Raw genomic sequence first — 21,709 nt, 5'->3', positions numbered from 1 at the left:
CTTGTATTAATGTTCTATTGCTGTGTAACAAATTACCACATACTCAGTGCCTTAAAACAACCTCCCCTTGTTATCTCATAGTTCTGTGGGCCAGAAGTCCAGGTGGGTTCTCTGCCGAGGTCTCACAAGGCCAGACTCAAGGTGTCTGCTGGGCTGGACTATTATGTGGTGGCTTTGGGGAAGAGTCTGCTTCCAAGCTCATTCAGGTTCTTGGCAGAATTCACTTCTGAGGTCCCTGTTGGCCAGGGGATCTCTCTGTTCCTAGAGGCTGTTCTACCACCTTGCACACAGCCCCTGTCACCTTCAAAACCAGCTATGGCGTGTCAAATTCTTCTCATGCCTCAAATCTGACTTTCCCTTCTGCTGACTGAGGAGCCAGGAGAAAGCTCTGTTTTTAAGGGCTCGTATAATTATATTAGGTCTACCAAAATAATTTCCCTTTGCCATATAACAAAACACAACCATGGGAATAATATCATCACAGTCACAGTTTTTACTCACACTCAAAAAGGAAGGGATTATGGAAGGGTGAGGGTCCTTATAGATCATTTTTAGAATTCTGTCTACCACATGGTTCAATAACCATAACTGAGGAATGACCATGAATGCAACGGTATCTACCTTCAGGTAGGCCCCGAGGCATACTCAGCTCACTGATGTTTAATGTCTTTACTCATAACTTGAATTAAGAAATAATTACTAGATAGATGATAGAACAAATTTCTAAATAATGTTAATGATGAAAAATGATGGGACAGACCCAACAAAATCCAATTTAAGAGGGACAAATGTAAAGTAATCTTCCAACCACGTGGATACATGCAGACTGGGGAAGATATGGATAGATGAAAATCCATGTGAAAAAAACCCAGAGCTTTCAATAGGTTTCAAGCTCAACGTGAGAAATTGCATTAATAGAAATTTCCTTTGCACTAACCTAAAACAAATCGGTTCCTTTTACAACACTTTAATATTAAAACTTTGAAAATTTTCTGTTCTTGGCATAAATGCCCCCAATTCTAGGATCTATTCCTTATACCAACTGGTTATGAGATTCTTCATCATCCAATGCTATCTTTTTCTTTGCCTATGCTAATTGGTAAATGTCTTTCTCAAAATGTGACAGAACTGAGAGCAATGCTACCCATATCATCTCTCTAGCAAAAATTATAGCATGCCTAGTAACTAAACTTGAGTAGTTATAATTACACTTCTCATTATTTGTCTGTCTCAGATATGATTAGAAATTCTAGGAGTGATTTAGAAAACCCAAGAAAATCAAGAGTAAAACTTTTAGAATCTGTAATACAGGGTAGTAAATGAGTAGAATGGAAGATAAATATATTGTAAGTCATTTTTTTTCCCTGTACACAAGTGAAAAGAAAGTTAAAGATAAAATGAAGTTAGGCAAAGATTTCTTAAATAAAACACCAAGTGCATGGTCCATAAAATAAAAATTCATAAGTTGAACCTCATCAAAATTAAAAACTTTTGCATTTCAAAAGACACCATTAAGCTGGCGAGGTTGAGGAGAAAAGGGAACACTTATACACTCTTGGTGGGAGTGTAAATTAGCTCATCATTGTGGAAAGCAGTATGGCGATTCCTCAGAGAGCTAAAAGCAGGACTACCATTTGACCCAGCCATCCCATTAGTGGGTATATACCCAGAGCAACATAAATCATTCTACCGGAAAGACACATGCATACGTGTATGTTCATTGCAGCACTACTCACAATAGCAAAGACATGGAATCAACCTAAATGCCCATTAATGACAGATATGATAAAGAAAATACAGTACATATATACCACAGAATATTATGCAGCCATAAAAAAGAAAGAGATCATATCTTTTGCAGGAACATGGATGGAGCTGGAGTCTATCATCCTTAGCAAACTATTGCAGGAACAGAAAACCAAATACCACATGTTCGCACTTGTAAGTGGCAGCTAAATGATAAGAACTTATGAACACAAAGAAGGAAACAACAGATACTAGGGTCTACTTGGCGGGGAGGGTGAGGGAGGGAGAGCAGCAGAAAAGATAACTATTGGGCACCGGGCTTAATACCTGGGTGTTGAAATAATCTGTACCACAAACCCCCATGACATGAGTTTACTGATGTAACAAACCTTCATATTTACCCCAAAACCTAAAATAAAAGTTTTTTTTAAAAAAAATAACCTATTTTTTTTCTTGAAGCTTTTTAACAACAACAGCAAGAAAATGATGAGAAACAGACTGGGATAAAGTATCTGCAAACACATATGCAATATATCCAGAATATACAAAGAATTCTCAAACTCAATAAGAAGACAGACAGACCAAACAACAGAGAAAAGATATGGGCAATTATTACACCCAAGAAGATGTATGAATGGCTAATAAGCATGTGAAAAGTTGCTCAACATCATTATTCATTAGAAACATGCAAATTAAAATCCAAATGTCATATTACTTAACAGTCACCAGAACGGCTATAAAGAAACAAAACAGACAATAACAAATATTGTCAAGGATGTGGAGAAATGGGAATCCTCATATGTTGTTGGGGTAAATGTAAAATGGTGCAGCCACTTTAGAAAACAGCTTATCAGTTTCTCAAAAAGTTAAACATAAAAGTACCATAAGAATTTTCCTCCTAGTATTCACCTAAGAGCAATGAAAACATGTCCACACAAAGACTTGTACACAAACGTTCAGAGCGGTATTATTTATAACAGCCTCAACTGAAAATCATCTAAGTATCCATCAGTTGAATGGATACATGCCTGTGGTATATCTATAAAATGGAATATTATTCAGGAATTAAAAAACAACCAACTACAGACACACACCCTGTGTTGAGTTGAACAATGAGAACACATGGACACAGGGAGGGGAACATCACATACTGGGGCCTGTCCGAGGGTGGGGAGCTAGCAGAGGGATAGCATTAAGAGAAATATCTAATGTTGATAATGGACTGATGGGTGCCGCAAACCACCATGGCATGTGTATACCTATGTAACAAACCTGCAAGTTCTGCACATGTACCCCGAAACTTAAAGTATAATAATAAAAAAAAAATTATGTGTAGTGAAAAAAGCCTAGCATAAACAACTATCTATTGTAAGATTCTGTTTATATGAAATGCCCAGAATAAGCAATGTTAAAGAGACAGAAAGTAGATGAGTGGCTTCTAGGGCTAGGCATGGTTTCCTGGTGGATGATAATTAACTGTAAATGATCAAGAAGGATTTTATTGTGAGGGGATTGACATGTTCTAAAGCTGACTTACAGTAATGGCTGCACTGAATAAAGTCACTAAAAATCATTGAACTGTAAGATGAATAAGTTTTTGATATGTAAAATATACCTTAATATAGTTGTTTTTTATTTTTTAATTTTTCCATAAGTTATTGGGGTACATGTGGTATTTGGTTACAGGAGTAAGTTCTTTCATAGTTATTTGTGAGATCCTGGTGCACCCACCACCCAAGCATATACACTGCACCATAGATGTTATCTTTTATCCCTCGTCCCCCTCCCACCCTTGCCCCAAAGTCCATTGTATCATTCTTATGCCTTTGTGTCCTCATAGCTTAGTTCCCACATATCAGTGAGAACATGCGATGTTTGGTTTTCCATTCCTGAGTTACTCCACTTAGAATAATAGTCTCCAGTCTCATCCAGGTCATTGCAAATGCAGTTAATTCATTCCTTTTTATGGCCGAGTAGTATTCCATTGTATGTATATACTACAGTTTCTTTATCCACTCACTGATTGATGGGCATTTGGGTTGGTTCCACGATTTTTCAATTGTGAATTGTGCTGCTATAAACATACATGGGCAAGTATCTTTTTTGAATAATGACTTCTACTCCTCTGGGTAGATCCCCAGTAGCAGGACTGCTGGATCGCATGGTAGTTCTACTCTTAGTTCTTTAAGGAATCTCCACACTGTTTTGCATAGCAGCCATACAAGTTTACATTCCCACTAGCAGTGTTCCCTGTTCACTGCATCCATCTGTAGCCAACATCTACTGTTTTTTGATTTTTTGATTATGGCCATTCTTGCAGGAGTACAGTGGTATTGCATTGTGGATAGGAGATTTTGTTTTTATTATATATATTTTTAAAGAACAGGGAAATAAAGTTGTTTTAAATATAATAATAATGAAACAAAATCTTCTATAGCAACAACAACTTTAAAAAGACCCAGAGATCACATTAAGAAATAACCAAAATATAAAGACAAACTTTTCCAAAAAACATGACTGCACATATGAATAAACAGAAATATACCACACATTATAAAGATGGCTGTTTCTTCCAAATGAAGTTGAAAGTATTAAGGCACACCAATCAAAAACCCCAGTGGTTTATATTTTGGAATTTGTCATTTGAAAGAAGAAACAGAAGTGCTAAAAAAAAAAAAGAAAGTGGAAATGAAGGTAGATGATGCAGAGCTTTACCCTACAAATATTACAACTCAGGATAAAGCAAACATCTTTAAATACTGTGGTACAGAGAGGGACTGATAGACTGATGGAACAGAATACATAGTTTTGAGGTAGATTGATGAACTTAGAACTTCAAACATGGTAGAGCAAACATCATAAATCATTAAGAAGAACTGGTTACTCACCAAAAAACATTAAGCCCACTAGTCACTTTGAAAACAAAAGAAATAACATTATATACTCCCCACTGTCATTCCTGTGGGATTTCTTTGCCCAGAATATCACCCTTTGGAGAGCCATCTCTCCTCCACAGCTTGTATTCTGATGGGCTGTCAATCATACCTTTCCTATCCTTGGGGCTGGGGGACAAGGCTCAGGATGGGCAAAATACTCAATCTCATTGGCTGCAGTGACTGGCTCAGAGATGGGCACAAGACCCAAATAGGACCAATCGGAGACCTCCCTCAAGGAATTTGCTATACATGCTGGGCAAGAGAGGGTCTCTTTTCCTCCTGAGTCAGAAGTGATAAAGGCATAGGCATAGAGACCATCCTTCCAGTCTATGCAAGAAAGAAGTCAACATTCAGAAGACATAAAGTCATAACATATGAGACAGTTTAAACCCTGAAATCTCCTAGTTTAGGTCCCAGAGCTGGTTATACTGCAGCAAGCTGGACTCATTTTCCAGATGTATGAGATAAGTCTTTTTTCGGTCACTTCTATCACTGGTAACTGAAAATGTTTTCACAAAAATGTTTTGACTCACTTTACTCGGTAATCAAGAGATTTCCTAAATAATTAAAACAGGTTAAAGGAAAAATTAAAATAAGCTAGACTAGAATGAAATATAGGGGAATATTAAATTGATCTTGAAACAAACATGGATTTTCTAACCATAAGAGTGATAAAAGAATATCCCAGAGAAAAATGGGCAATGACAGTAATAAATAATTAACAGGAGAAGAAAATCTAACAGCTAATAAACACATAAAAATGTTCAACCTATGAGTAATTAATGACATCCAAATCCAAACTTGATACAATTTTGAATAATAAAAGTAATTTTAAAAAAGTAACAGTAACACTTAATGCTGGTCAGGGTGTTGTGCAATTAATACTTTAATAAACTATTAGTGAGAGTAGGAATAACATTTTTTTCATGAACGATTTGAAAGTGTGTGTCATCTAATTATTCTGCTTCTTGGAATCTATCATAAGGAAATAAGAAGATATTTTTGCTTAAAATTTTACATATAAGTGAGTTCGTACAGCTTTATTTTTAATAGTGAAAGCTTAGATGTAACCTAAATAACCCATAATATGGTTATGTTACATAAATTATGGGATACTTATAAATAGACTATAATTCAGCCATTAAAGTGTTTTAGAAAAATAGAGAATATGCATAGTATGATGTTAAATAAGACAATCTATGATGTTTAATATATAGCATATGATTTCAGTTTCATTTTTCAACATTCTACATGTAGAATGAAACAAACTACATATTAACAATGGCTATTTCTGGGTGACTTTTATTTTCTTTTGTACAGAATACTAAACTTTCCAAATTTTCTCCAGTAAAACCATCAGAGAAAAACTTAAAGAGAAAGCGTACGACTTTTGCTGGCTGTGTCCTTGCCCAGAAAATCACCTTGAAAGACTCTTGCATCAATTATATTTCACCTACTTGCAGGAGTTCCTGAGAAATTAAGGGGTACTCAACATTGATAAGCAGTTGATTAAAACAGTACTTAACACAGCACAGGGCAGAAAGGGGCATTTGTATGTGAAGGTGAAGGAAGGGGAGCAAAGCAGGAGGAGATCATCCAAAGGTCGAGAAACGACTTATGAGAATTGCTTTTGTTCAGCCTGAAAAAACATTTCCATTTAGTTCTTCAACTTAGTGTGGTGCCGAAGTCCTGTGACAAGGGCTGAACCATTGCACCTATTTATATATTCAAGTCCCATCCAGGCAATGAGAAATTCCAAAGAAACAGGCATAATCATTTGGATGTACTGTAAAACGGGTGTGCTTTTAATGAATGTGCAAAGGTTGTATGGATCAATTGTCCATTTGATTAATTCTTCTGGCAGGAGAGAATTAAATGTACTTAGGCTACACACCAGTAAAAGCTGAATGCTTTTTAAAATGTGATTTTCTATGTTGAGGCCAATTTTTTTCTGTGCAAAAAACATTTCTTGAGATAATAATGGAAGTCAATGAGAAAATGGAATTTGCCATATACATATTCAGCTACATACTACTTTGTCAGAAAAGCAACGAATGCGCAAACAAGGTGCAGGTCTGTATAGTATTCACCCTTATTTTAGCTAACCTTCCTTTCAAGTTCTTATTTGCATCGTTTCACAGTAGAGGCCATAAATCCCTATTTCAGAAATAATGCATCATCGAAACTTTACCCTTTCCCTCTATAAGGTATTCAGCACTAGTGTACTAGAGACGTCTAAATCCAAAAGTGGTAATTATCTTCAATTCCTGGGCAAGAGCGAAAGCCCAGGGAAAAGAAAAATCTTGTACTTTTTATCACTTGGAATGATGTCTGATATGTCGGTGGAAAGGATGGAAATATTCTGAAGACCTGGCACATATCTAGAGGCTCAGGAATCATTTCATTGCATTCACTCAAGGAGTATTTCTTGAATGCCCTTTGTGTGCCAGACACAGTGCTAGGTCCTGGGAGTACAGAAAAATTGAAGGTCAATGTTATCTTGGAACATATAGTCTACAGTGGGGGATAGATTTATCAAATTGCCCAAATACATAATGCCTTCATTATTCTGTCCCAAGTGGTGTAAACTCCCAAACTATTAGCTCATATTCCAAGACAGGAAGAAAAATTCATTGCAGTAGGGAAGACGGCTGTACAGGACCTCCTTCCTGCTAATGACTGAGAATGGCCCTGAAGACAGATACTAGAGGGGTCCAGTCTGAATGAAAAGGTGGGAACCACTTTTCCTTTAACCCAGACAGGATGAGCTCCTCCAACTAATCGGCCCAAGTAACACCTGTAAGACTCCACCCCCCGACCCCCAACCCCAGTTGCTGCTTCCTTTACCATCTAGCTACTGAGAGATAGACATCTCCCTCTGGAAAGATGCTATTTGCATTTGTCTTAAGCTGAGGTAGGGAGGAAGATGGATTCCCAGCTAAGAGCAAAACACAGAGTAGCTGTTTCTTCTTCTTTGGGAGCCAAGACACAGACAGAGTCCTGGACAGACCTTGCCCCTAAGTTAACTTCCCTTGCTTGATTCTGTCTATTCTTGTGATCCTCAATATTTAAATGTCATTCATTCATTTGACGATTGTTAATTCAACACCTACTAGGGGCTGGGGACATAACAGCAAACACGATAGACAAAGGTTCTTCATTGCTAGAGGTTTACTTTCCAAAGGGGAATGCCAACAACAAGGAGGCAAGCCAGGTCATTTCAGAAAGGGGGAAACGTCAAGATCAACAGAGGCTCTGTCAGGGTTACCTGCGCTTGCGCTCTCTCTCTCTTCATACACACACACACACACATATATATATATCTTTCTCTCTCTCTTTATATATATACACACACACATATATATCTCTCTCCTTATATACACATATATATCTTTCTCTCTCTCTCTCTTTAGATACACACACATCTCTCTCTCTCTCTCTTTATATACACACATATATATCTTTCTGTGTGTGTGTGTGTCTGTGAGAGAGAGAGGTTGCCTTTTAGAAACAGTGGTCAGGGAAGGCCTCTGAGAACAGAGAGCAGAACAAAAGCATGAGAAGCTACCAGTGGAACAGATGGCCTTGAGAATGGCATTCCAGGCAAAGGGAAGCATGTGTGTGCAGGTGCTGAGGTGGAATGAACTCCAGGTGATCAAGGAACAGAAAGGAGGCCATGTAGTTGGAGTGTAGGGAGCGAGGCATCAGGGTGGCTGATGGGAACTACCAAGTCCCATGCAGAGTTCACATTTTAGTCCATGCACAGTCGGGACCCACTGGAGACAGTGATGTGCCCTCTAGGGGACACCACAAAAAAGAGCTACAGAGTAAGAGGGAAGCAGTTTGAGTGGGACTCTCCTCTCCCCTTCCAGACTGGGGAGAACAATGAATTAAAGAAATGAAAAACAGAGGAGCAGAGGAAACATCTTGACCACGATGCTTCAGCTATGAGGTGCTGAGCTATGAATCACGTTGGGATTTTCAAGTACTTGCTTTGGATTTTCCATGTCCCATTCATTCCATGAACCCAGTGACTGAAATTTAACTGAATTGGAAATACTTATCAAATACTTGGAAATATATCTGAGGATTTGACTAAAATACAAGTGATATCACTGAGAAGAGGAAAAGAGAGAAGTTAAAAAATGGCAGATTCTATCTGGCCATTTTAACTGTAACTCACAATTTCTGACAATCTCTTCATTACCTACAAGTCATTCATCTCAGTGAACCAGTTATTCAGACATACAACGCCTTTTGGAGAAGAGGAGATTTAATGTTCAATGGAATTAGAAGGAAAGGGTATGAACTCCCAGTGGAATTTACAGAAATCTCAGCGGAATTAAAATATCATTTCTCCCACGCACCATGACTTATTGTTCTGCAGTCGCTCTCCTTTACCTGTGTTGTGCTGTCAGATGAGCGTTCATAAAGTACAGATTTCACACTCTGATGAAATTTCTCAATAGTTTATCACTACTTTCTGGATAAAGAATATATTCTTCATGCTCTATATTCTGACTCCTTTATGGCTGACTACCTCCCCCAAAGTCTGAACTCCCTCTTCCAGGAACATATCTTGAGTTTTCCCAGGTTCATGACTTTGCCCACAATATGCCATTTTCCAGCAATGTTTATCAGTAGCTCCTTAACTTTGGGGGACGCATAGCATTTTAATAATTAAGGAATGCTGTAAATCCTCTTAATAGAAAAAGTGACTCGTGAACAGATTTTTATACAATTTCATGGACACCCCAACAGTAATCTCATAACCTATTGAAATCCTACTGGAATCCAATACATCCTTCAAGCTCCAGGTCAAATACTATCTCTTCCGTGAAGCCTTTCTAGTTCTTTTCCTCCTACTGTGAGTGGAGGCCTCTGTGCTCAAAGGGCTTTCTGCTGAGTCACCTGCTTGGAAATTTGTTGCATATGGCCTTGTACCTTATTTTATACTATGGTCTTGTACTTTTCCCCTTGGTGATATTTAAATTTTTATCCACATATGTCTTATTTCCTTCATTAGAACTGGAGTTTAAGGGCAGAAAATGTTTTAGTCATCTTAGTATTCCCAGTGACTTGTTCGGTGTCTGGCGTGAATTCATTCATGTGTGAATTAATGTAAGTGATGGAAATGATGTCTTTCTAAAAAAAAAAAAAATGCGAGCTCCTGAATGGTTGGAACTACCTTGCTTATTTCTTTGCATTCCCAGAGTAAGAGGTACTGAATAAATGTGCCAGTTAATTGATCAACTGATTGACAAGAAAATAATAATAGGGATTGATTACTGAGCACTTATAAACTAACCTCCTTAGGAGTATTACTATCTTTTTATGTGCTTGTTTTAATGAACCATATTTATTTTTATAAATATGACTGGAAAGCAAAATACATTATTCACTTAAGAGTTCTTAATTAAATTGCATTATGACATTGTCAAGAGAATAGTTTTAGAGAGTTATCATAATCTTTGTGCAGTTTAACATTCTAAGGTATATTTTTTAACTTCAATGAATATAGAGAGAAATACCTCTTTGTGTTTTGTAAATGGAGGTAAGGGGGTTACCAGTATGCTTTTTAAATTGATACATATTTTACATATTTATGGGGTATATGTGATATTTTGTTACATGCATAGAATGTAATGATCAAGTCAGGGTATTTGAGTTATCCATCATCTTGAGTATTTATCATTTTTATGTATTGGGAATAACTGAAATTCTCTCTTCTAGCTACTTCCAAATATACAATACACTGTTACTAGCTATGGTCATGCTATTCTGCTGTTGGATGACAGAACTTATACTTTGATCCAATTGTATGTTTGTATCTGTTAACCTACCTTTCTTCATCTCCCTCCTACTCTCCCTCCCAACATTACTGTCTTTAATCCTTACAATAATCATGGAATTTGTGAGTTACCACTTCCATTTCACAATGAGGAAACCAAAACTTAGGTCAATATTTTTCATAATCAAACAGCTGGTATATGTTAGGGCTGGTGTTAGAACTTGGGTATATATGACCGCTTAGTAATTTCTCAAAAAGTCATGACTCATTGATTTGCTCTGGGATTTGTTCCAAGAAAGGCCCTGCCCTACATCCTTTCAGTTTCACTTTAAACCAGCTGTGTTGAGTCAGGCCCTTTCCCTGTAGCTCTATGGACAAATAGCAAGTGACTGGGACTTTGACCCTAGATGTCCACTGGCTGGCCTGAACCAGACAGCAGTAAGGCTGTCAGTGGTTGACACCAGTGCTCACCTGTCAGTCAAAGGTGTGATCACCAGGCGAGGTGTGTTTCCCAGGTACTCATAGGAATACAGAAACTGGGCATCACAGATGTTGGCAAAGCAGTGTTGGACCTCGTCATCCCAACGATGGCGCAGCTGAGACAGCCACAGGAAAGCCTGGGCATTGTCTACCTAAAGAGAGAGTGGTAGAGTAGGTGCGTAAATCATAGGAAGCAGGGGATCCCTTGGCCACAGGACACATAGAGGACTGATGCCTTGGCTGTTGACTGCTGCTAAAGTGTGCATCATGCTATGGCCACCACAGTATAGAAAGCACAAGCTGCTGTGATTACAGGGTTCTATCCCAGCCCTTTGGGAGACCAAGGGAGGTGGATCACCTGAGGTCAGGAGTTTGAGACCAACCTGACCAACATGGAGAAGCCCCATCTCTACTAAAAATACAAAGTTAGCTGGGCGTGGTGGCACAAGCCTATAATCCTAGCTACTTGGGAGACTGAGGCAGGAGAATCACTTGAACCCAAGAGGCGGAGGTTGCAGTGAGCCGAGATTGAGCCATTGCACTCCAGCCTGGGCAACAAGAGTGAAACTCCCTCTCAAAAAAAAAAAAAAAAAAAAGTAGGAGCAGCCACTGTGATTCTCTCCCAGCTGTCTGGTCAGTGCTGTACAGACCCTGGGGTCCCCATATTTTGGTCGTATGCAAGCTGTTCTCAGTGTAGCTGGACACAAAAGTGGGCACCCCTGGATGTTTGGGACCCACCTTCTGAGCAATCATCTTGGCTACCACATCCCGGGCATGCACATCGATGGTGCAGATGGTCATAATCTTCTGCCGGTCTCCCTTGGAGAGCTGGCCAATCAGCATGGTGATGAGGGTTTTGAGCTGAGCCACTTGCTTCTTGTAATAGTCCTTCATGGCACTCTCATAGCCTTCTTCCAGCCTGGCAAATGCCATGCCCACTTCTGTTGTCCACCAGATCTGAGTACAGGTCAGGGCCACCTGTGGCAGCAAGAGTTGCTTAGTAAAGCTGTTACCATGGCTGTTTCCAACCAACCCACTCATCACACAGCAAGGGCTCAGGATGTAATTGTGTGGGTGACATGAGCCCTATCCCTCTCTCTTCCACCAGCACTGACTAAGTGAACCATATGCTCTAAACCCTTGAAGGTGTGAAGTTGTTACAGCACAGGTGGGAAAGCACTTTCCGCTCTTGAAAAATGTATCATTTGGTTGAGAATAACCCAAGATTGACTCTGATCAAGGCCGGTGGCTTCTAAAAATTGTGACGTGGATGATATAGTCTTTTACTTCCTAGAGTAGCAACTTTCCCAAGCTTGGGAAGACAACAATATGTTGCCCAGGCATCCCAATGTCACACACTCTTTGCTCTGCTCCTCTGTGGTCTGACAATCGAATTTAGTGAGTCACTGCTGATCATCTATGGCACAAGTTTGCTCTTCTACCATACTTTCACTACATTTTAAAGATATTTTAAAACGTCAAAGTGCCTATTTTTAAATGCCAAGATGAAAGATACTGAAATTCAATGTGGTTGATATGATTTGCATTTTCGGAGATTAAAAATAAATAAATAGAAAAAGCAATTGAAATACATATTTCTTCCATTTGCTGGAAAGCTTTGTATAGAACGTGCATAACTTCGATTATTCATGGTGGCGAATTTAGATACATTGCTCATCTGCAGTATCATTTGGTTTGGGGGACACCACGCTAGATGACATTTACTGCAATAGGGGGAGGCGACACATTCTCTTGTCTCAAAATTCTGATACAGGTAAACAAGGAAGCCTGATGGGAACCATTCCCTTTGTGCAATGGAGAATCTTGTTGTAGTAAACAGCACCATTTCTGTTCATCCATTTTTTTCCCTTTGAGTTTATGTCCCATTAGATTTTGTTAAAGAAGCTCCTCCTCATTGGCAGCCTTACTGGGACAAATCGAGAGGATGATCCAACCCTACTGTTAATAAACACCTCTTCTTCTCTGCAGTACGGACTCCTTTCTCCTTTCTTCACAGCTAAGTTTCTCCTTGCTATCCACGTTCACTGTGAACACTTTCTTTTTTATCTTTTCTTTTTTTTTGAGACAGAGTCTCACTCTGTTGCCCAGGCTGGAGTGCAGTGGTGTGATCTTGGCTCACTGCAAGCTCCGCCTCCTGGGTTCATACCATTCTCCTGCCTCAGCCTCACGAGTAGCTGGGACTACAGGTGCCTGCCACCACATTCGGCTAATTTTTTGTATTTTTTAGTAGAGATGGGGTTTCACCATGTTAGCCAGGATGGTCTCGATCTCCCAACCCCGTGATCCACCTGCCTCGGCCTCCCAAAGTGCTGGGATTACAGGCTTGAGCCACCGCGCCCGGCCACTGTGAATACTTTCTACCTTTTCCCACTCCTCAGCCCCTGCAGTGTGGCCTCTTCCCTACCACTCCCGTGAAATGGCCTCACCAAGTTTATCCATGAACCTTCTTCATCCTCTTTATTTTGCTTGATCTCTTAGAAGTGTTTGATATTTCCGACCTCTTACCTGCTACCAACAATTTCTTGCTTTGTTTCCATGATTACTGTTTCCCGGTTTTCCTTCTGTTCCCAAAAGACCATTTCTCATTCTGCTTTGCTGTTTCCTCCTTCCTCCTCCTCCGGCTCTGAATGATGCTCAAGAATTTGTTCTGCCCTCTTCTCATTCTACATACTTTCCAAGGGCAATGTTATCTACTCTATGACTTTGATGACTACTAAATGTCTGCAACCCCCAAACAGAGCAACACTACTACTATACCGTTAACTGAGGGAAGGAGGAGCGGCATACTGTAGCCAGAGTTACTTTAAATATTTCTTTTTGGTCTGTTATTCTCTCTTATTATGCTCCTGAGAAACCTATAAAGAATTCGGATCTATCTCAGAATCAAGGCAGACTCTCTCACATGGTCTATAGGAACTGGCTTCCAGAATCCACCTGCAGCCTTTGCTCCTCCTCCACTTACTCTGGCTCAGACACAGCATGCTCACCCCGGCTTCTGAGCCAGGGCTCTTCCTCCTACTTGGTTGCTCTTTGCTCCCATTTTTAGCTTGCTAACTCCTGCTTCACATCTCAGCTTTCATACCATACGCTTAGGGCATGTCCCCAGACCTCATGAACTAGCTGTATGCTCCCAGAGTACCCTGAGCCCCCGCTATTAAAACACCAGCCATCGCCGGGCGCGGAGGCTCACGTCTACAATCCCAGCACTTTGGGAGGCCGAGGCCAGTGGATTACTTGAGGACAGGAGTTTGAGACCAGCCTGGCCAGCATGGTGAAACCCCATCTCTACCAAAAATACAAAAAAAATTAGCCGGGCGTGGTGGTGCATGCCTGTAGTCCCAGCTACCTGGGAGGCTGAGGCAGGAGAGTGCTTGAACTTGGGAGGCGGAGGTTGCAGTGAGCTGACATCACGCCACTGCACTCCAGCCTGTGCGACAGAGCAAGACTCCGTCTAAAACAAACAAACAAACAAACAAACCACCAGTCATATGTGTCAGTAATTCAGTTCCACACGAGCCTGTAAACTCCAGCAAGACAGGTTTCATTGTCTTGTTCCCTGCTGGTGTGTCCTGTGCTTAGCACAGAGCTTGGCGCACAGAAAGTAGGCTGGCTCAAAGAGTTGAACTGTTGACATTTTCTCCCTTCTATAGCCAATGAAGGCAAAAAGAGATCACCCTTGATTTCCCAAGGTCAGGGTTGACTTAGGCCATGGTTGTCAATCCCCCTGCTCCCACCTGCTGAGCCCTCACAGTGGTCTGGGATTCAAGCCCCCTTGGCTGTGAAGCACGCAGCCAGCCTGATGTCTACCAGCTGCTGAAGGCTGCAGGAGGCTGTGGAGGAAGACAGTCCTGTGGAGGATGGGGGTCCCGTTAGGAGAATACCTGAGCTGGGTAGTCAAAGAGCCACTGCTCCCTCGGCTTTTCTTCATAGGCAGTTACACCTTCTGTCATCTCATGCCTCACAGTGGCCTTCATGTGACCGAGGACATGGTTCAGCCATATTTCCACCTGAAAGAACAACTCGGGTTAGAAACTGGGTGCCTAAGAAGTTTTGAGGCTGGGCGTGGTGGCTCACGCCTGTAATGCCAGCACTTTGGGAGGCCGAGGTGGGAGGATCATGAGATCAGGAGATTGAGACCAGCCTGGCTAACATGGTGAAACCCCGTCTCTACTAAAAACACAAAAAATTAGGCCGGTGTGGTGGCGGGTGCCTGTAGTCCCAGCTACTTGGGAGGCTGAGGCAGGAGAACGGCGTGAACCCGGGAGGCAGAGCTTGCAGTGAGCCGAGATCACGCCACTGCACTCCAGCCTGGGCAACAGTGCAAGACTCTATCTCAAAAAAAAAGAAGTTGTTTTGATTAGTCCTACATATTTTCTTCCACTCAGTCTGAGGGAGTGAAGGAAGGGGAGTCCAGACATTGTATACAGTCCCAAGTGGCTGCCAGAAGGTGCAGAGGGATGTGCTGTTTACATAATCCGGGATGGTGATAAGTGAGACCCAGACATAATTAACAGCAGGCTGATGTGTGCATTTGGAATATGCAGGACAGAGTAGCAGGTTAAGGGGGTGGAGGCTGTCACCCAGAGCTCATACAAGGAAACAGAAATCTGGGTTGAGCTGGGTGTAAATAAGTCAGTGGCTTCTTATGACCTTGTCCCCCCTGAGTATGAAGTACAAACCAGGATTGTATTCCCCAACTAAATGCTTTGTGGGTCTACGGAAAGAACACATTGTGAATGAAACCCCAGGGCCACCCTCATATAACTGAGAAGCGATTATTTTCTGACACTAGAATTGCTTTCTTAGATACAGGTGATAAGGGTGGAACTCTGTAAAATATCCTTACTCCAGGTGTTATTTGGCACTAGATGAGAATCCCCAGGGGCAATGCTTTGCTGGATTATTTCAGAAGCTTATACTTTAGCAGTGGTGCTAATGGATGGGAAGGATACTTAAGGGGAAAATGGTCCCATGGCTTGTGTCCCTTGTATTGGACACGGAGATTTGGAGGAAGCAGTTTCTGGAGCAGGGTGGTAGGTGGTTCTCCAAGGGGAAGGCTGTGGGAGGAAGTGACACTGAGGCACATTTGTGCAGAGAGGGGACATCTCAGGAAAGCAGTTGGTTTCAATAAAGGACATTTTTCTCCCAGGGAGGGTGTCAGTGTCCCAGATTCCCCCGCAGGATGCTCTAGGGGTTGCCATGTTGATGTCTCTTGGTGCCGCTAATCATTTTAAAATCCTTTTCTCATTGACTTGGGTAGTTGTTTATGTGCATTTCATTTCCCTCTGCACAGGTCTTTGGTTAAGGAAAAGATATGAATGTTGACATGTGTCCTTCCCCGAAAGAGGAAAGTAGGGCACCAGCTGCTGCTCCAACGTCAGTTCAAGTCAAAGAAGCTGGCTCTTGGAGGGCACCGACAGCAGCTCTGGACCAAGGCCAGAAAGGCCCTCCTAGAGTTGATGCTGATCATATTTGAATGAAGGTATTTGAGAGAGAAAAGCAGAAGGAGGGAAAAGGGCTATCGTGTTACCTGCCCGCTGCAGTCACAGGGCTCACTGAAAGCCACATACTCTTCTTCTTTGCTGTACATGCCAAGGCTCGTCTTGTTTGGTTTCCCACTGGCATCTAGCTGGAATCGCATCTTGGCCATGTTGTCAAAGAGTTTGGAAAGGTGACGTTGAACCTATAAAGGGAAACCAGGCCAAAGGATCATAGAACGTGTTTGGGAAGTCGCTTATTACAATTGTTTAGAGGCCTGCCATGTGACAATCATTGTGAAAGACAGAGTGGTGGATACCAAGCATTTAGAAGGAAGTTTGTGGGAACAACGCTGATGTGAGGACAGGAATAAAATGAATCTGTAGAAGTGGCCAAAGAAAGACTGAATAAAACTAATGAGAGTGGTGCACCAGCTACAAACCAACTAAGCCACAATGGTTTGACTAAATTCTGCTTGGTCTACTAGAGATAGGACTAGATCGGAGAAAAACACGATGGGGAAGTTGTAAACCTTTTTCCTAAGAAAACACTGTCATGGTACAGGAAATGAGCAGAGGACCATCTGGTAGAAAAATGCTAACACGCATTGATTCTGGAGAGTCAACAGTGGTGGCGACAGTGGCCTGTGGAAGAAGCCACCCTATTCTTTTTTCTTGAGATGGAGTCTTGCTCTGTCACCCAGGCTGGAGTACAGCGGTGCAATCTCGGCTCACTGAAACCTCCACCTCCCAAGTTCAAGCGATTCTCCTGCCTCAGCCTCCTGAGTAGCTGAGATTACAGGCGAGTGCCACCACGCCCAGCTAATTGTTGTAGTTTTAGTAGGGATGAGGTTTCACCACGTTAGTCAGGCTGGTCTCGAACTCCTGATCTGCCCGCCTTGGCCTCCCAAAGTGTTGGGATTACAGGAGTGAGCCACTATGCCCAGCCATAGCCACCCCATTCTTGAAACCTCTTCAGTTCAACAAACACACATCAGAAGGTTTCCAAGCAGGGCAGGCATGCTCATGGCAAGCATAAAGTCTGGCTGTGTCGGGCTGCTCCCAGGCATGGTATCTCAGGTGTAGAGGTCCTCTATAGTGATTGCCTGGGGCAGTAGTGCTAGGAGGGATGCTAGATAGAGCTATGTTGTGGTCCTGAGGTGAAGAAAATAGCAGACTGAAGGAAAAAGAATAAACAGAACCTGCCCCCTGGTAGAGCTTCTTGAATAATTACAAAGAACCCTCCAGTTGCTGGTATCCTGACTTTTAATGCTAAATTTAGAACAACCAGCTCTCCAGCTTATGAGATGAGAGAGGACAAATCTAAGAGTATTTAGGTAAACTGTGAAGGTACCCATGGAGACACCACCCACACTGATTTGGGACAAATACCAAGACAGACCTTTCTTTATTGAAAAAAAAATAGCAAATTAAAAACAACAACAATATAGGACCTATGAAAATATCCCAAAATTTAAAAGGAGAAAACAGGACTCAAGAGGGCAAATAAGAGCATATGTATAAAAAATGTACAATGTATATATGTTATTTTATATCTATAATTAGTATGTATAATATATTAATATAATTATTAATAATATAGATATATTATATAATATATTGCTATTATATTAATAATATAATATAATATATTAAGATAATATGTATCAATATATTATTAATATATAATTATATATTATATAATATCTAAATTTTATATAGGTATATATACTATATGTTATAAAGTAACAAAATTTTTATATGTATAAAATTATATATATAAATTATATATAAAATTTTTTATATATAATTTTTATCTATATAATTTATATATGATTTTTGTGTATAAAATATATATATAAATTTTTAACCTTTTTATATATACAATTTTATATATAAAAATATACATATATACAAATTTTATATACAAAATATATAAATATATATAAATTATATATATATAAATATATAAAATACATAAATTATTTTTTATATAAAATATAAATTTTATATATATAAAATATATATATAAATTTTTAACCTTTATATATAATTATATATAACTTTACATAAAATTATATATAAAATTTTTTAAACCTTTAATAATGGAAACAAATCAATTTGGAAACCATCACCTTGTTTTACCTTCAATTAAATTAAAGAAACATGAAGTCTATAAAATATGTGGTGAAAGATGACTTGGCAGAGGTAGAGAAATAAAGTAAAGAGACTAACAATGGCAGAGTACACTTTATAGCAGTATTAACAACACTGAAGTGCTGAATTGACACAAAAAATTAAATATGTTGGAAGAGCTTGAGAAATTTACTGATAAATGCCAAGGAAGAGGACTAAGAGATAAAAATACAATTAAAGAGAAGGTAATGTATATAGCGTGTATAAAGTGGAATCTCAGCTTATGGAAGTATGACAAACCTGAATGAAAAAATATACAGATAAATAGAATAGATATAATATTTAAACACATGCTAGAAGAAAACTTTTTCCAGATCATAAAAGCTCTAGTTTTCAGATAGGACAAAACCTTATCATGTTTTAGGGATAAATGAACAAAATAAAGCAAGTGTATAAGCATACAAATTTTGATAAATTAATTTAAATTTTATTCTGTATAGGGACCTAGATAGAAATTAGGCTATCTAGAAATTTTCTGTAAAGCAGGCAGGCCTCAGATAACTTCTTTGTAACAACAAACAGCAGAGTGATATCTGCATGGATTGAGAGGTAGTCACTGTGACTCACGAATTCTAACCCTAACCATTCACTTGCTCACATGTGAAATGACAGAGTCACAGATATAGAAGGTATTAGGATGTATTCCACCATGCTTCACCTCTTAGGGTATGCGGACTACTCAAAAATGTACTCAAATCAAATAAGAAATGAATCAACGTAAGTAAGAATGAGGCCTATTCTGGTAGCTCATGCCTGTAATCCCAACACTGTGGCAGGCCGAGGCAGGAGGATTGCTTGAAGCCAGGAGTTCAAAATCAGCCCAGGCAACAAAGCAAGACCCCGTTTCTACAAAGAATTTTAAAAAATTAGCTGGGTGAGGTGGCTCACGCCTGTAGTCCCAGCTACTCTGGAGACTGAGGTGAAAGGATCACTTAAGCCCAAGAGTTTGAAGTTGCAGTGAGCTATGATCATGCCACTGCACTCCAGTCTGGGTAACAGAGCAAGATCCCACCTCCAAAAAAAAAAAAAAAAATTAATTAATTTTTAAAAAGAGTGAGGTATAAAAAAATCTGGCAGTGATCTGACCCCTTCTATACATAGAATGAATAGAAATACAGTTATAATACAGAACACTAATGCATTAACAATAAATATTTTAACACCACCACACCTGGGCTACTTTGGAAATATTTCCATCTATAGGAAAAAAAGAAGTGCTATAACTATCAGGGATAATCTCTCTTTAGTACTTGCTTCTTATAAACAAATCAAAACCTAATTTCACTGTTAGAAAGGGTAGGTCAAAGACAAAAAAACTTATGCGTGGTTCCATCCTTTGGCTCTGTTTGAGAAGCTCTCGTCTGTTGTTTGCGGTGAAGCAAAAGGGGGGAAACTTAGCAATATCTAACAAGACTACATCTGTATCTACCCTTTGAACCAGCAATCTCACTATTAGGAGTTTACCTGGAAGACATACGCCAACAATACAAAGTCCAAGGTTATTCAATGCCACATTATTCATAATTACAAAATGTTATAAATAACTTATGGCCAAACTATGGTATATCCACGGAGTATGATGCAAATATTACAAAATGAGGGAGATATCTTTGACTTGATATGGAGTGATTTCCAAGCTATATAGCTAAGTAGAGAAAAGCAAAGTGCCAACAGGTAGGCGTAGCATGCTACCTTTTGTGTATGAAAGAACGGGAAATTAGAAAATGTACATGCATAAATGTAAATATGCATTTGCTTATTTTTGTAAAGATAGACATAGGAAAGATAACCCAGAAATTAATGAAATTGGTTACCTATGGGGGTGGAGCAGAGGCGGTGATGGCATGAAAGGAATAGAGGAGGGAAAATTATATATCTGAATATATACATATCTTTTTGCATCGTTTGACTTTTGGAATCCTATCAGCGTCATACATATTCAAACAATCAAATAAACAAGTATGGGAAAAACCCTAACACTGAAAGCAAAAAGAAGCAAATGAGCCCAACTATACTTTAAATGAATAACAAAATCATATCAGGAGAAAGAACTAATCCAAGCATTTTGAGACCCAGACAATGTTGAGAGCAGAAGTTCTCACAGTGTAGTCCCTAGACAAGCAGCATACTGGGAAAATTCTTAGAAATGCAAATTCTCCAGCTCCACCCAGACGTAGTGAATCAGAAACAGTGGGAGTGGGACCAAGGAATCTGTACTTTGACAAGCCTTCCAAGGGATTCTGGTGCACTCCCAAATTTCAGAACCAATGTCTGTAGCTCCAAATTACCAACACTGCTTCAATTAGTTACTTTAATACTTACAAAACCTTCTAACACAGCAGGTTTCTTCTGTTTTACAGACGAGGAAAGTTTGTTGCTAAGAAGTCACATGTCCAAGACTCTATGGTAGTAACTGTCTAGAACCAGAAGCCAGAACCCCAAATTTTGGGCTTCTCATATATGCTTTTGCCAATAAGCCTTACCTCCATATTCAGTTAACATAACTTCCAATCTTACTTCCCTATAGAAATTTTAGCTATTGAATTTGGCCAGTATTTCCTAGATCACTCTTCAGAACCAGATTGAAGGCATTCTCTGCCAAGCCTTAACCACGTCCACCTTTGCCATACTCAAAGTTTCTCAGTTCTTTGTTAGGGATTAGCCTCTGATGGGCCAGAGGGCATGCTGAGCAGCAATACTGATGGGGATTAAGAAAGCTCCGAGGTGGCCAGGCACAGAGGCTCACAGCTGTAATCCCAGCACTTTGGGAGGCTGAGGCAGGTGGATCACGAGGTCAGGAGATCAAGACCATCCTGGCCAACATGGTGAAACCCCGTCTCTACTAAAAGACAAAAAAATCAGCTGGCGTGGTGGCAGACGCCTGTAGTACCAGCTACTTGGGAGGCTGAGGCAGGGGAATTGCTTGAACCCAGGAGGTGGAGATTGCAGTGAGCCGAGATCGCTACTGACTCCAGCCTGGTCAATAAAGCAAGACTCCATCAAAAAAAAAAAAAAAAGGAGAAGAAAGAAAGAAAGAGAGAGAGAGAGAAAAAAAGAAAGAA

The 21,709-nt window shown here is 40.0% G+C and overlaps 1 protein-coding gene across 4 annotated transcripts in view; it reads right to left on the bottom strand.

Moving 5' to 3' along the window:
* LOC105473558 (dynein axonemal heavy chain 9) overlaps positions 1-21,709 on the bottom strand; it is a 377,165-nt gene that overhangs the window by 259,776 nt on the left and 95,680 nt on the right. For all 4 annotated transcript variants that reach the window (XM_071082354.1, XM_011727370.3, XM_011727373.3 and 1 more), the window contains 4 exons: positions 16,505-16,657; positions 14,856-14,981; positions 11,692-11,931; positions 10,945-11,105 (listed from right to left, as the gene is read on the bottom strand). In XM_071082354.1, coding sequence (XP_070938455.1) covers positions 10,945-11,105; positions 11,692-11,931; positions 14,856-14,981; positions 16,505-16,657 — 680 coding nt within the window. The remainder of the gene's footprint in view (positions 1-10,944; positions 11,106-11,691; positions 11,932-14,855; positions 14,982-16,504; positions 16,658-21,709) is intronic.

This window comes from Macaca nemestrina, chromosome 17 (assembly GCF_043159975.1).
Source record: "Macaca nemestrina isolate mMacNem1 chromosome 17, mMacNem.hap1, whole genome shotgun sequence".
Taxonomy (NCBI): domain Eukaryota; kingdom Metazoa; phylum Chordata; class Mammalia; order Primates; family Cercopithecidae; genus Macaca; species Macaca nemestrina.
The sequence above is the reverse complement of the archived record's forward strand: the minus strand, read 5'-3'. Positions and strand labels throughout refer to the sequence as shown.